The sequence below is a fragment of the Nannobrachium achirus genome, assembly GCF_963921795.1.
Source record: "Nannobrachium achirus genome assembly, chromosome: 16".
Lineage (NCBI taxonomy): Eukaryota > Metazoa > Chordata > Actinopteri > Myctophiformes > Myctophidae > Nannobrachium > Nannobrachium achirus.
This window is the reverse complement of record NC_137823.1, coordinates 51,624,463-51,640,149: the sequence shown is the minus strand read 5'-3', so window position 1 is coordinate 51,640,149 and position 15,687 is coordinate 51,624,463. Positions and strand designations below refer to the sequence as shown.

General features: G+C 42.0%; 2 protein-coding genes across 2 annotated transcripts in view; one reads left to right on the top strand and one right to left on the bottom strand.

Annotated features, from left to right (window-relative positions):
* Positions 1-6,788: 6,788 nt before the first annotated feature.
* Positions 6,789-8,465, bottom strand: LOC308300650 (sterile alpha motif domain-containing protein 12-like). Its single transcript, XM_080744522.1, has 3 exons — positions 8,342-8,465; positions 7,521-7,655; positions 6,789-6,899 (listed from the first exon to the last, which is right to left on the bottom strand). Exons 1-3 carry the CDS (start codon positions 8,460-8,462, stop codon positions 6,883-6,885), a joined length of 273 nt encoding a protein of 90 aa, XP_080600648.1. The 5' UTR covers positions 8,463-8,465; the 3' UTR covers positions 6,789-6,882.
* Positions 8,466-11,757: 3,292 nt separating this feature from the next.
* The window catches only part of scara5 (scavenger receptor class A, member 5 (putative)), a 107,548-nt gene continuing 103,618 nt past the window's right edge, over positions 11,758-15,687 (top strand). Inside the window, exon 1 of the mRNA XM_080744344.1 lies at positions 11,758-11,808. The gene's annotated coding sequence lies outside the window, so the exon portion shown is untranslated. The remainder of the gene's footprint in view (positions 11,809-15,687) is intronic.

Genomic DNA, 15,687 nt, shown 5'->3' with positions numbered 1-15,687 from the left:
ATAGCCCACACATGTAACATTGTGTTGACGGAGGGACGCTACTCTAACGTGCAAGCTTCAATCGTTATCTTGCTTTCTGCAATGGAGAGCAGGGGTAGGATTAGGAATAGTGGAATACACAAAAAACATACCAGCGAGGCATTTATGTAATTTCCAACATCAAAAACCCCAAATATTAACAACAATCAACGGGTCGACATGTCTCAGATCGCTACTTTCGCCATTTGATTTGTCCTGACTCCTATTATATTGGTGCTAAAAAAGACTAACTCACTTTCAGACAGCCCAGACCGGGTGGGGAGGTGGGGCCACGGCCGCTTAGCTCATCCATTCCACTGTCCACATGGCCACACATCGCATGGGACTGGAGGAGGTTGTGTTATTATTTAGGTGGCGTAGAAAATTCAAATTCCAGTAACTATATATATATATTTTTACCATTAGTGTTCATGCGTGCCTTTTTGTTAATGATAAATCTTGGATATAATCTCACTATCTTAATCAGAATACGTACCAGCCAGTCTGTCCGCATTTCTGCTAACTCTGTGTCCGTTGTTCAATTGTGTAAAAACCATAATACAAAAATGCCTCGCTGATCATCTACTTTTACTGTGGCTGAGCAGGTGGCGCAGGGCCGGCCCTAGGTGGCTGTCTGGGGCACCACGCAGTCAGGGCCGTGTTTTGCTGTAGGCCATTTCTTCCCTTTAACTGGCCAATAGGGATAAGGCAGCAGCAAAAAATACCAAATTAAGAACTTATTTTCATGTGTGTATGTTTGTTCGGCGTGACAATGTCATTAACAAAAGTCAACACAGAAGTCGGCTAGCTGTCTATAGTCCAGACAGCTAGCCGTAGAGCCATGCACTGTAAATATGTGCAGTTGCACAGGTTCTAAAATGTCAGAACCTGATGTTACTCAGTAAATTCCTTAATGTTTAAATTATCCATTTGAAACTACATTCTACACAAAGAGTGTACAAACCTGTGAGGGTTCCTTTTTAAAATATTTTGATGTCAAATGAGTACTGAGAATTTCACTGTGTAATTTCCATAACTAAAGGAACTCTCTTACAGCTATGATTCCGAGGAGGATTGACTGTTGTGCCTCTTCTGCTTGGTGTTTGCATTGTGTGAGGAACTTTGTACACAAAAGCATTTATACTCTATCATGTGTTCTATCTATCACCGTTCATTTCGTTACAGCGCGGCTCTTCGAGATCAGCAACAGAGTTTTGCTAACCTTTGGAGTTTTCCCGTCACCCGCACCTCACTCTGTCACCAGTGATGTAGAGGTTTTCCCAGAGGTGGATTTACATTTTGGCCTGAGTCAGCGCTTAGCTGACATCTCCGGCCCCCGGCCCTCCCTATAACGTTGGAAATCAAATGTCACGCCATCTCAGGGGACATTAATCATGGCGTCTAATTTGGTGGTACTGCCACAGACACACAAACCATACGCACGTCCTTTCCAGGCGCACGCTCAGCCCTTCCTCGAATACACACACAGGGGGAGGAGTCAATGGAGGAAATGTAAACCATTTTTATGGAACAGGAAGGGCCGTCTGCCAACTATTGAGGTAATTTGATGTCCCTCATAAGAATGGTGTAGTATTCCAGCTAGCTGGTACACACCCATTCCGGAGCGACAACCCATAATCACCACCACACTCAGTAACACATACAGTACATGCATCCACACATACTATAACTGAGACCATTCTGAATGGCCAATAACATTTAAATAGCCTGGGATCACTTCCAATTTCGGGTTTCTAATCCCGTCGGGAGCGGAAACAGCCTACGTCATTTTGTAGCCATCAGGTGGACTACATTGGCCAGAACTACCAAACCGGAACCAGTTTTAACCCAAAACAAATCCCCGCGCTCAAGGACATACTTTTAGGGCCTACACAATAAAACCCTTGATGCAGCGTAGTTTTGCTTATTTTTTGAAAGGTTCGTTTGGTATATCCATCTTTTAGTCCAACTCGCAGCAACTGGCAAGACTTAAGGTGGTTGCACACTGCACTGCGTGTTTTCGTTGCGTTTTAGAAATTCGAAAGCCGGAGGCCAGGGAGAGAGAGAGGAAAGACAGAGAGAGCAAGGGACTCAGTGCAACAGCTGCGAAAATCAGGTTAAGGTTGATTTTTTTATTCACGCACTCCGAAATTCACTCCGATATTCGGCCCGAAAAACGCAGCAGTGTGCAAAGACCTTAATTCTCTAGCATTTAATTAGGGATTGGGGAAACAAACAGGGGGGACAAAAACAAAGCGACGCTGCTTCTTCTGCCTGTTCCAGGTTTAGGCCACGCCTAGACCGGATCACATGGCCCGTTTAAAACAAATACTAGGCTTTCCTCCGAGGTGAAAAGACTGGTCGTGACACGAGGTTACATTTAAAGGAGAAAGCCAGGAAAGGCAAGAAGCGCACCACCTACAGTACGTACTGTAGATGCACTGCGGCGCGACAGCTTAAAGTTGTACTATGTAACTTTTTTTATAAAACAAATCTTAAAATTCTCCTAGCTATTAAATCACAAAAGTTTTAGAAGATCCGCGCCGTGAATTTCAGCCTGTAAAGCCTTCTCTATATGTAAACTGAGATCCTTGCCGTGGACCGGAACTCGCGCCAAAATTGCGTCATCACACTACCGGCCAATCACAGCGAGGGTTATACAACTGCCGGCCAATCACAGCGCATCTTGAAGTGGGGTCGCTATGGCAGCCATATTTGTTGTCGCCCGTTTGTACCATCCCTTCTCTAGGTAATTTCGCCTACCAGGCAGGGTGAAGGAGTCCGTATCTCTGGAATTACTGAACGCACAGGAACAAGGGACCCCTTAAAAGATAGATCTCAGCGAGGTGGAGGCAGACGCGGGGGTCTGAAGGTACGAAAAACGGACGAAAGACGCGGACGCGACCGCGGTTTGCTATAGGGCTAATGACCACTAGTTGGGCAACTTACACAGTATGGCTTTAACTAACAACTCTGTAGATCTCAAGATGCTGATGTTAGATGTGTGGAGGGCAGCGTTACAGGAGTCCTGACTTGGTGTTAGCTAGACCAGGGGTTCCCAAACTTCTTTGTCTCAGGGCACCCTAGCTCTGGTCCATCGCTTTCACCTCCCGCATTGCTCCCGGTGAAGCTCTGACAGACCCGTCGGGAAACGCATGGACTCAAGATTGTCGGCCCCGCCGAGCGCTCAATACTAGTGAAAATAAACAAAACCGTTTCACTACTCACCAAACCAAAGGTAGTTTTGCGTTGTTGAAAGTCTATTCTCCGCGGTGGTAAACCTCTCAGCACCCCACCTACTCTGTAAAATACATTATTTTTGTCATGAAATAAAACGCACACACCTCAGGCCACCTAGCGGCCACCGCAGATACAATGGTTCACAACCCGGAAATAAGCGGCGGTCGAGTTGGATGCACTTTATTTCATGCCAAAAATAATGTATTTTACAGAGTAGGTGGGGTGCTGAGGGGTTCACCACCGCGGAGAATAGACTTTCAACAGCGCAAAACGACCTTTGGTTTGGTGAGTAGTGAAACGGTTTTGTTTATTTTCACTAGTATTGAGCGCTCGGCGGGGCCGACAATCTCGAGTCCATGCGTTTCCCGACGGGTCTGTCAGAGCTTCACCGGGAGCAATGCGGGAGGTGAAAGCGATGGACCAGAGCTAAGGGCACCCCATGAATATTTTTTTAATCCGAGGCACCCCTACATTATAATTTTCACTCCCAGCACCTTAAATTTATAGCATCTTGTCGTTGTCGGGTGGAAACCTTGTATGTCCAAAACCGTTCGTTTTGTACTTATCATCTAAAGAATTTACTGAACTAGTGAAAACAGCAGATCTACAAGCACACAACTGTGTGCTTGTAGATCGGCTGTTTTCACTAGTTTTGTGTGACAGTGACGATATTTTAGTGATTATGTTGCGAGGAAAACGTTGCGATAATAGCCATTTTGGTTAGAACTGACTGAAAATAACTTTGTACTAAAATGATACTAAATATTTCTTCAAGTGTCCAAATAAATTCCAAATATTATCAAATGATCTCGTGGCACCCCTGGACTGCCGTCGCGGCACCCCAGGGTGCCCCGTCACCCACTTTGAAAACCCCTGAGCTAGACCACACTCTTGCATCGCATCGCAAATCAGTGTCCTACTTATTCTGAAGAAGAAATCCTGGAGACTGGCAAGTCAATCATTAGTGTGGGTGCCCTGAGTTGGACATTTTCCCATGTTACAGAGAAATACACAGAATAAATAAGGCATTTATTGCCACATATGCCATATCAAATCAGAGCAATGGAATTTACGATCAAGCTCAGCGAAGTGATCCTTTAAGGAGGAGGCTACTCACCTCCTCAAAAAGTGAAAAGAGATATCACACAATGACAGCAAAGCTTGTTTTTTTGCTCTCAAAAGGGAAGGCTACAGAAGCGTAACGGTTACACAAGTGTCATTGGCTGCTTCTCACAGACATGTTGCATCTTGCACTGCACAGCATATTCCTCATGTCTGTAGTGGCTCAGACCTGATTAGCCCATATTGTCAGCACATTTTGATATCATTCTTCTAGTCTGGACAGATCTTTATCCAACACCATCTGTCGTGTTAAGTGGTCAGATGGGTGGGCTGTGTTCATTTTCAGAACATGTTTATTTTAGTCAATCAATTGATTATGTTTCCCGACTTGAATTAATGGAAACAGCGTAGTATAGTTTAAGTTACTATTTCATAGTATGCAATTCTTTAAACATATTGTTTTAAATATTCATGTTATATGATGGTCATAGTGTTTGCCAATTATTTGGGGGCCCACTTTTGGCCCACCGGTTGGCCCTGGCCCACAGGTTGGGAATCACTGGTATACATTACACCCACACCAATATCACATTAATATTTCCATTACTATTGTCGCTATATGTTTGTGGTCCTGTACACATAATATCCTGCAAGAATCCTGAATAATATTCAAGGCATATGCGACTACTATCAAATGGTACACTCTTTATTTATCTTCTTTGCTGTTGGTTTGCCCAAATTGCCCATCTACAGTAAGTTGTATTTAAGTCTGTTTATTTCTCCTCATGCTGAGGGGATATTTGTGTTTGGGAGAGAGGTATGATACAAGCGTGATATGAACTGTGATCTGGAATCATATTTATGCACTCTGTGAATGAGCTAAATGTGTTATTTACAGATTCTTACTCTCTCAAAATGTAGTGTCATTAAGAGTTGATTTGTCAAGGGAAAAAGTGACAGTGATCTACATACAACCTTTGTCGTATGACACTTGACAGTGAAAATAGCAGTCCTATAAAGCTTTTTTTATGTTGACAATTTGCCATAATAAATAGGCATGCCAGGTTTAATGTGGTAAACATTTATATTTATTTATCAAATGGTTACATTGTGATATTCGTATGCACACATATCAAACATATCAGACTGTTATTTTTCAAAAGGAAATGCCTGGATTTTGTCTGGCCAGAAGCAGGGCTAAAACATATGTAAAACATTGCTGTCAGATTGAAACCTTGTATGTCTAAAACCGTTGTACGCCTATCATGGCATGCCCAGAATAGGGACGCTAGGGTATAAGTGGTTCAATAGCCATGTGTCCAGAAAGTACAGTACACTAATGCACTCGTTTGACCTATATCTCTGTTGCTTTCTCTTTCTCTCCCTTCTAATTTACTCAGCTGCACATATTGCATGCTGTTAGCAAGCTACATCGGCCCATTACTCAGTGAATGGCCAACCATCAGCAATGTGTCTGATTCATGCGGGGAAATGATGTTGTGCCTCGCGGAGATAACAGCCAGATAGTGTATCAAGTTGACTGAGGAATGGAGCACGGGCCGGGTAGAAGTAGGAAGTGAGCCAGTGATAAAGGAGACAGAGACAAAGTGATACGGAAAGGCAAAGACAGGAAAGGAACTAGGAAAGTGTACTCCTCGGAGCACAGAGCCCCACCAGGCTGTGCTGCGACCTGTTATGCCGTGCCACCATGAGACCTATTGGGAGTTTGTGTGCAAAGTTTCACCACCATCACCAATCGGATACTGCGTTTGTGTGCCTTTTTTTGCAAAACAGGCCCCTCCCGCAAACTTTGAAAGTCAATCGTAGCCAATCAGAATGGAATATAAAAATCACTTGACTACAGAGATTATGTGTACCAATTTGGCTGAGGTTTGGACAAACTCTGTAGGAGCAGTAGTAAAGTAAAGTGTGTTTAGAAAATGTTGGCCTGTTATAGCATCATCATGATGCTGATTTGATGATTTCTTCCTTGGCCTACTGGGAGTGTGTGTGCAAAGTTTGATGCCAATCGGTCCAGAGGTGCCAGAGATTAGCTGCTCACAGAAGGAAGGACGAAAGGACGGATGGACAGACAGATGGTTCAATGGACGGATAGACTCACAGAAGCAGAAAAATAATCTCTTGCCTCCGGCCGTTCCGGCCTGGCGGGTTAAATAGGAGGGAGAGAAAGCAACTTCAGTGGGTAAAACTAAGGTATGAAAGGTATGAAAAAAAAAGAGATACACAAATTAGAACAAAGTGACAATTAACTACTTAATCCCTAGTTAAAAGAAATAAACAGCCCATGCCCAATGTACAAGCTTGTAGATCAGCTATTATCTCCCAAAATAGAGATGCCAGGGTTAAAATGGTTATGAATAAATCTAGAAAACCCGTTCTTGCTCTGTGAGTGACTTTACATGATGAAAAAAAAGATTTCGTCCTTCAGTCGCTCCCTCTGTTTAACAGATGCTAATTATTTCTCTTCCAACCTCTCTCCCTCCTTCACATTGATGGATGGACTGAACGTGATGCGTTGGACTTCTTTAAGGCCATCTTCTCTCATGAAGAAAAACATTCTGCATTAGTGAAAGAAAGACAATAGAACATTAGTTGGCAAACAGCATTTACCTGGGTGATAAGAACATGCAATGGTTAAGGGTTTTTCACCTAGCGGACAATACTACAAGTGCTTTAATTATAATGTACCCATATTTGTCTCATATTCTCAATGGTAGTTGTGTAGTTTTGTACTTCATGGTGATTAACATTCACACTTTGGGTAACAGGCAGACATGCTCAAATGATTAGCAACAATCTAGGCAATCAATAGCACTAACATTACTAAATGAATCCATATTATTATTATTATTTTTAACAAAAACAGCTTTTTAAAAAGAATATGGTATATATAATAATAATATGTCTAATAGAATAAAGTTATTATGAAGTCATAATATTGCCCAGCTCTACAAGAGGTAGGCCTACATATCGTTGTTGTCGGGTGAAAACCTTGTCCAAAACCGTTTTTAAACTAGTGAAAATAGCCAATAGATCGGCTATTTTCACTAGTTTTGTGCACTAGTTTTGTGCAACAGTCTTTACTTTACGAAGAAAACACACAGTTGAAACTTGGGAGATACGAGGTTTCTGCCCGACAGTGCCGACATAGAGATGTGTAACGATCACCATGTTCTTACCAGCGTAGATGTCGTTGAGGTTCTCCAGCTCCTCCTGGACCCTGAGGAGGAGGACATCTTGGAGGATCTCGTGCCGCTCAGCCTCCACCCCCAGACGCTCCAGATGGTGGTCCTTCAGCCTCAGCAGCGCCCGGCCTGGAGCAGCACAGAGTGTGTGTGTTTGTACGTGTGTACGTGTGTGTGCGTGTGTGTGTGTGTGTGTGTGGATGGTGTGACATTTGGAAAACAGAGCTGAGGAGTTAATTTAGTTTGAGCACTTCTAATAAAAGTAGAGCCCCATCAATGCCAGGTTTGTGGGTCGGATGCAGGGTCAGATTTTGCTGACCCTACTAGTCCACCATTTATCAATGTTTTGGCTAGTACTTACTTTGTCAATTTGAAAATCTAAAAGTATACTGTATATATTTATATTTCAATATAGCCGATCTAATAGCCTTAAAACATGCACCAAAAGTAAAATGCAAAATAGATACACCAGATTGAAAGCGGCATAATTGCCAACCAATGTCCATGATACCAATTAGGGCAGATTGGTCCGAAGCTTCATTAGTCCGAAGGTTCATTAATCCGAATTTGTTAAGAATACTATGCCTAACCCTAACCCTAATCCTAACCTTAACCTCAGTAACCCTAACTAAATTCGGACTAATGAACCTTCGGACTAATGAACCTTCGGACTTATGGGCAGTCCCCGATATATCGGCCGTTGGGCTCGACGGAAAATGATTAATGAATAAACAAATTATCAAATGAATGGAAAGTATCAAGTATAAAGTAGTTTGTTGTGGCATATACAAGGCACCTGTACGCATGACTCCTACCTGATATAGAGTGCTTGATGATGGCCATGTGGAGGGTGCTCAGCGTGGTTGGGTATTGCTCCTGTATCCATTCACACACTTCCTGAACAGACCAGAGGGACGCGCGCTTCGACGGCACCATCACCAGCCAATCTCAGCCTCTACTCCCTAGGGCAACAGTCAAGGAGAAAGGGAGCGTACTGTGAGTGCAATATTATATTGATGACACAATCATGACAAGTAATCTGTAAAAGTTTATTTTATTTACTGAGGCCAAATAAAACCTTTAACTACTTAAGCCCTATTTCTTACTTTCCCCAGTAAAAAAATACGATTTACAAGCTGACAACTCATCGCAATGTGTCGCAATGTGAGCTTGTAGATCTGCTCTTTTCAGCAAACATTTTCCTATTATGACATGCCCAGAATAGTGAGAATATGTGATTATGAGGGTATTGTATTGTTTACATGCACTGACGAAGGTCATCTTGGTGACAAGCTCTGTAAATTCAACTAGAATCATAGTTGTACCCCCTTAATTATCCTAGATGCTGTGTGCAGTATGCGTAATGAGATTCTAAGTACTTTGTAATAATAAGGGGGGTGACTTTACCTGCCAATTAGCCCCCTCCTTACCGGACTCTATCCACAATGCGTGGTGTGGCCAACAGTCCTAGAGTATTTCCTATAAACCTTTTTCCCCCCCATTAGTGAATTAAACAATAATCTGAACATTATGAGGATTTACAGTGTGACATTATGGCAAGGTGACATTAGATGGCTCGATAAACGAAAAACGGGAGGTAAAAAAAAAGTATATTTAATTCTTAGACCTTTATATGGCCGAGGTTCATTTGGCTTTCCTCCCAGCCATATCCCCCTGGGTTGCATTGCTATAGGGCAAAAACTATAGTAAACTGTTGATGTGACCTTTTCAGTGGGCCAGAGTCTTGTTAGCGGGTTGTTAATAAATACAGTATAGGAATTACATTTCCTGTTGTAATTAAAGGAGGTTTGGGATTGTATGAGGCAAAACCAAGGTCCCAGGGGTGTAAGTGGCATACAGAGAGAGTGGAGACCTTTACAGGAGAAAGGGTTCCAAAAACAAACAAAAAGGATAAAAACCACTACATGGTCTGAGGGGCAGAATGGTCCTGGATGATAATGGGTCAGTCTAAATTGGAATCATGCGTCAATTAACCTTTATAAGTCCCAGCACAAAATAATACTGAATGAAAGCATCCATTATTTCTGTATCACCACTCTGCAGATGCAGCATAACAGTGTTATTATTTCCCCATTGCATGCTGTCTCTGTTTTTCCCATTACAACAGGCATCAGTGAGTGACATCTCAAATAGCATAACCACCATGCTTGATCAGTTACATCTCAAGACTGGCCTACACAATCCTTGAGTTCAGCAGCATGTCATACTGTACATGTTTTGACAATGTGTGTAAGACAGTGAGTCCATGGTTTTAACTAAGTCAACAAAGGAATCAGCATTGCAGCAGCTTCAAGTCTAGACTAGAGAACACTCCCCCTCTCAAATAGACTACCGGTATTCATGGGTTGCATTTGTAGTCCTAAACCGGCCATATTGAGGACCTACACAGGTGTTCAATTTGTCTGATTGGCATAGAACCAATGTTCTAAGTTAATCAAAACACCTGTGTTGGTCCTCAAAATGGCTGGTGTAGGACTACAAATGCAACCCATGAATATGTTAAAGGTATTTTTTATAATAGGCCACAATGCCATGTTATATTGATTTTGCCCATATCGTCCAGGCACTAAATCCAGTGATACAATCCTACCACCTTGTGGTACATTGTAACATCACATGGTATGGTTAAGCCACCTTTACATTTAATTTAAACATAAAAGCATAGTTCTGTACTGTATAGGACTACATAAGTTACGAATCCAAACTGTTCCATGCTGTTCATTGGAGATTATCCTCGATCATGTTGCTTTGTCAAAAACTACAAGCTGCACAAAGTTTCCAGGCACCGTCCTTTTTCTTTTCATAACAATCATACACGACTCAGAGGCTTTAGATCCCAACCGTATCGAACCATGAAATATTAACCAACATCGACAATAATATATAATGTAACCAAAAGCAGGAGGGTTTCTACCTGAAAATGCATAGCATCGACATGTCAAAACATCTTACCTGCCCAGCCCTTATTATGACTCCGCCTGCACACGGACGCACGCAACGAATAACATTTACTAATTTCTCACCGAAATTAGTGACCTATCGAAATCTGTGACCTCCAATGTAGTTCTATTGCTTAAAGAATTTAGCATCGATGGTTTGTTGTACAGTCAGGTGAAACATGCGTTTGGCTGATATAAGAAGAAAATAATCTCGAGTTATGTATTTATTTATTTATGTATTTATTCAACGACTGTTGATGTCACGGGATTCTATAGGTATTAAATGCCTGTGTTGCATGGGGAGATAGCCCATGTGTTGGAAACGCACAATGCAATGTGGCAATACGCTCACTAGAGGGAGCAATAGCGTCGTGACAACGTTCTGAAGTTTCTTCTTCATAGAACTTTGTACTTTTAAGGCAGATACAGTAAGTTAACAGTGATGGAAAAACTAAAAAGTAGCCTACTCAAATGTTTTACTTGATGATGATGAGTAAAAGTATCAATACTGCAATGTAAAAAGTAGTCCAGAATTCTAAATGTAGGCTACTTGAGTAAAAGTACAAAAGTATTGGCATAAAAATGTAGGCTATAGTCTACTTATAAGTACCAAAAATAAAAGGCTTATAGGGCCTACTCATTAAGCAGAATGTCCCATTTAAACAAAATCAGAAATCCTTTGAAAATAGCATATCTACAAGCTCATAATGCACATAGATGTATAGGGCTGAAAATGTATGTTTTGTAATAATAATCAAAACTACATATTGCTTAAAAAAAGAAGGAAAAAAAGTGGAGTAAAAGTACAATATTTGAATCCAAGATGTAGTGGAGTAAGTAAAAGTAGGCTGCTGGAAATTGGAAATACTCAAGTAAAAGGAGAAAAGTACAAATACCTCAAAATTGTACTTACAGTAGCCTACTTGAGTAAATGTACTTAGTTACTTTCCAGTTTCCACCAGGCAGAAACATACAGTGAGGACACTGCACGAGTTGAGCGACTATTAGCTGTTTTTAAGACTTGTGTTCCCGTCACATGGTAGTGGGTTTGGTCCTGACTGTCCATATTCTAACAGACTGAGTCACTCTACATCAGTGAGCTGTTGACTCTGCACACTGCACAGTGCACAGTGAACTCTGCAGGACCACAACATTAAGTTGCATCACTTTTTCATGCAGTTTAAGGACTTTATTGACAGCTGACTGCTTGAAGAATAGCCTAACATTTTGTCTGGAGTTGGCGTTTTGCTGCGAAGAGCGCCTTTTTGGGGGGAGAATTATGATAAAGCAGCTGCACCTGTGATTCTGCGACAACCGAGACGGTAAGGAAGCTGTTGTCATCCGTTATCTGCATGGATTTATAGGCTACAATCATGAATTATCCCTGAGCTATTTCAATTTGACTACTTTTTTTTTGTTTTTGTTTTTGTTTTTTTATAATAATTATATCCATAAATAACTTTTTTACATTACTTTACAAAGATGAATGAAAAAGTGCAGTATTTAACAGTGGGTTCTCAAACTTTTTCATGTCAAGAAGGACCCCGAAATTGACACTGGCTATTATAGCCCGCGGACCCCCATTTGAAAAGATATGCATTGCCAGGGACGGTCCCAGGGTCCTTGAGGGAGTATCAGGGGGTCCCCCTGCTAAATTTTGAAACTGATATTATCCTAGATAAAGTACTATGTTCTATCCGTCTGTCTTTCAATGTTATATGAGATACTCAAAGTGTGGTTCCTGTGGAAATAAGCCTCGGCTTTCTAGGATCTCCTTTTAGTTGACCTTGTACCAGTGATTTGTACTGTCATGAAACTGTACTTTTTTCTATTGCAAACTTCTAATAAATTCTTCAATCAATCAATCAATGATAGGGTTGTAGCCTACACTCTCAGAGTTAAATTAACATTGATTTTACAATATCAATTGGGGTCCCAGAGAAATGTAATGAGCCTAATGCATGTCAAACTGGGGTGGGGGTCCTTGGTGTGAGAATCACTGCTAGGCTAGCCAAAATCTTCTCTTATGAGGGTCCCTCAGGGCCAGTGATGTATATCAGACCAGTTACCCATATATGCATTGGAGACCCATGTACTGTATATGGAGATATGCTGTGAGACCCCAAACATGCTTACTCAGTTATTCGTAATATGTGAAAATCCTATGAGGTTTATCACATCTGACATCATACATACAATCCGTTTTATCCCCATACATGGAGATCCCTGTCTGAACCAGCCACCACTGTGATGTCACCTGTTTATGCCCATATATGTAGATAATGTGATGTCACCTGTGATGTCACATTGATGTTTCAGGGGAACCACAGTGTCAGGTGTTATGCTGCTCTGAGTATCTGACATCACTGGGATGTTACCTGTGATGTCACCTGTGATGTCACAGTGATGTGTCAGGGGAACACAGTGTCAGGCGTTACCGATATACGGACAAGCTGTGCCGGTTCTGACAGTAAACTGCGACCTACGGCCGCAATAAACTCAAATGGGACTGTCAGAGAAGATTGGTATAAATAAACAAAAGATAATAGACAGTAGAACAGTTTTATTCACATCATGACCTGTTTCTAATAGAAATTATGCCAACAAAAGATGAACTGTTTAATGAATTCATCCTGCTATTTGGCGATGGCCTACTACTTGTTTTAAAGCTGCATGGTGACTGTGAACATCTGTTAAGATTTATTGCAATTAGGCTGGAGAGCAGCGCTGTAGCCACAGCTGACTTTCTGGTATTCTCTGCATGTGTAACGCATATAGGAAATGTTCTCTATTAATGGACTTCATCAGCGGAAAAATGTTGCTGCTTTATGTTACGGCTTTCATGAATGAAGCGTCCGCTGAGAAATGGGTTAATTGTCATGCATGGATGGATGGGATGTCCTATACAGACCTAGTGGTCCTAGAGAGGGAGATAACAGAGAGACAGGATGAAAGAGAGAAGGGCTGATGGAGGGGGGGGGGGGGGGGAGAGAGAGGGAGAAAGCCAGAGACCACACGCACAGAGTCCCATTGACCAAGTAGGCCTATTGGACAGCAGAGAAGAGGTGCTCAGGCAGCGCAACCAGACGGTATTTTTGGAGCTGTGTGAAGCACAGGCTCCCTATACGTGGCCGTGTGGGTCTGTCTGTCTGTGTGTGTGTCTGTGTGTATGTAGCCTGAACTTCCTAAACTTCGGCACGCTACTAGTCCCACAGTTTTGCCACCACACACTCGCGCCATATGTCAAATCGACCGGCTTACTCAGGAATCGTGGGCTAGTAACTTGCTAAGAGAAAGGTTCAATAGTTTAATTGATATTAATTTATTAGTGAATTAATTTTCCCCATTGACTTATAATGGGAATCGCAAAAACTCACATTCAATTATTTGTCTCTCGCAAACCATAGGGGCTAGAGTTTCAAGACTTGGAGAGGAGGTTCATAATGATTTCAAGGATTAAATAAAAAATAATTGTGTCATTTGGCCGCATGGTGGCGCCATAACACCCCACTTTACGTTTTGGCCTGTAACTCTTGAACCGTAGGTCGGAAAATTAAAAATATTTTTTCCCTGGATTCCTTGGGTCATGACGCATCTCCCCATATAGGCCACGCCCATTTGCGCCATGATAGATTTTCCGCCATCTTGAATTTTCTCCAAAACACACTTTTTGCTCCTTTTCCTACATATTTTCTTCAAATGTCACAAAAATCGGTACACATGATCTTGGAGCTGTGTGGAACACAAGCTCCCTATACGTGGCCGTGTGTGTGGCCGTCCGTCCGTCCGTGTCTGTCTGTATGTAGCCTCAAAGTTTGGCACGCTACTGCTCCCACAGTTTTTGCACCACACACTCGCGCCATATGTCAAATCGACCGGCTTACTCGGGAATCGTGTGCTAGTAACTTGCTAAGAGAAAGGTTCTATAGTTTAATTGATATTAATTTATTAGTGAATTAATTTTCCCCATTGACTTATAATGGGAATTGCAAAAACTCACATTCAAGTATTTTTCTCTCGTAAACCATAGGAGCTACAGTTTCAAACCTCGGAGAGGAGATTCATAATGATTTTAAGAATGAATCCAAAAATGATTACATCACTCGGCCTCATGGTGGCGCTATAACGGCCCACTTTGCGTTTTGCCCCGTAACTCTTGAACCGTAGATCGGACAATTAAAATTCTTTTTTTCCTGGATTCCTTGGGTCAAGACGCATCTCCCCATATAGGCCACGCCCATTTGCGCCAGGATAGATTTTCCGCCATCTTGAATTTTCTCCAAAACACACTTTTTGCACCTTTTCCTACATATTTTCTTCAAATGTCACAAAAATCGGTACACATGATCCTGGGTGACCAGAGAGGTGCTACACACACACACACACACACACACACACACACACACACACACACACACACACACACACACACACACACACACACACACAGCTCCACTTCGAACAGAGGTTCGATTTTTTCTTTCTGTCTCTCTGTCTGTCTCTCTCTCTCTCTGTCTCTCTATCTCTCTCTCTCTTTCTTCTGAAGATGTCATCCCTTGGATGTAAGTTTTACAAGGTTTCTTCTATTCATAATTCCCCAGTCAAAGACAAACAGTTACAATTCTTTTAACTAGTTTTCCACCGATCAGCCATACATACATCACAGACCTAATTCCACTCTTTCTTTCTTTCTTTCTTTCTTTCTTTCTTTCTTTCTTTCTTTCTTTCTTTCTTTCTTTCCCCATCTCTCTGCCCCCACCTCCCCACTCCTTTCTTTACCATCAAGCAGAGTTCATGGTCTGTAAATCCAAACTTAATACTGATCATTGTCAAGTGCAGGGCTCATTGCTTCAGTTTAGGATATATGTGTGAGAGCCTTAACTTCTCAACTGGAAACGTTTACCACAGAGCCGGGAAGGATTATCATGCATACTACATTGATTCCTGATGTGTCTCTGATGTGCCCTTTATACGTGCCATTTAAAGAAACTCCATGGCAAATTAACATGCGTCACAGCATACAGTATGTCACCTGGAGACAGGTTTCACAGGGGCTTTTCAGCTGGTGACCTTTGAAATGTGTGTGTGTGTGTGTGTGTGTGTGTGTGTGTGTGTGTGTGTGTGTGTGTGTGTGTGTGTGTGTGTGTGTGTGTGTGTGTGTGTGTGTGTGTGTGTGTGTGGGAGGGGGGGACATGCACCCA

Bases quoted from the DNA above. Each gene is read 5' to 3' on its own strand.
- LOC308300650 (XM_080744522.1), bottom strand. From the start codon at position 8,462: ATGGTGCCGTCGAAGCGCGCGTCCCTCTGGTCTGTTCAGGAAGTGTGT. The intron at 7,656-8,341 runs GTAGGAGTCATG...GTGCTGCTCCAG, and splicing joins CATCAAGCACTCTATATCAG to GCCGGGCGCTGCTGAGGCTG.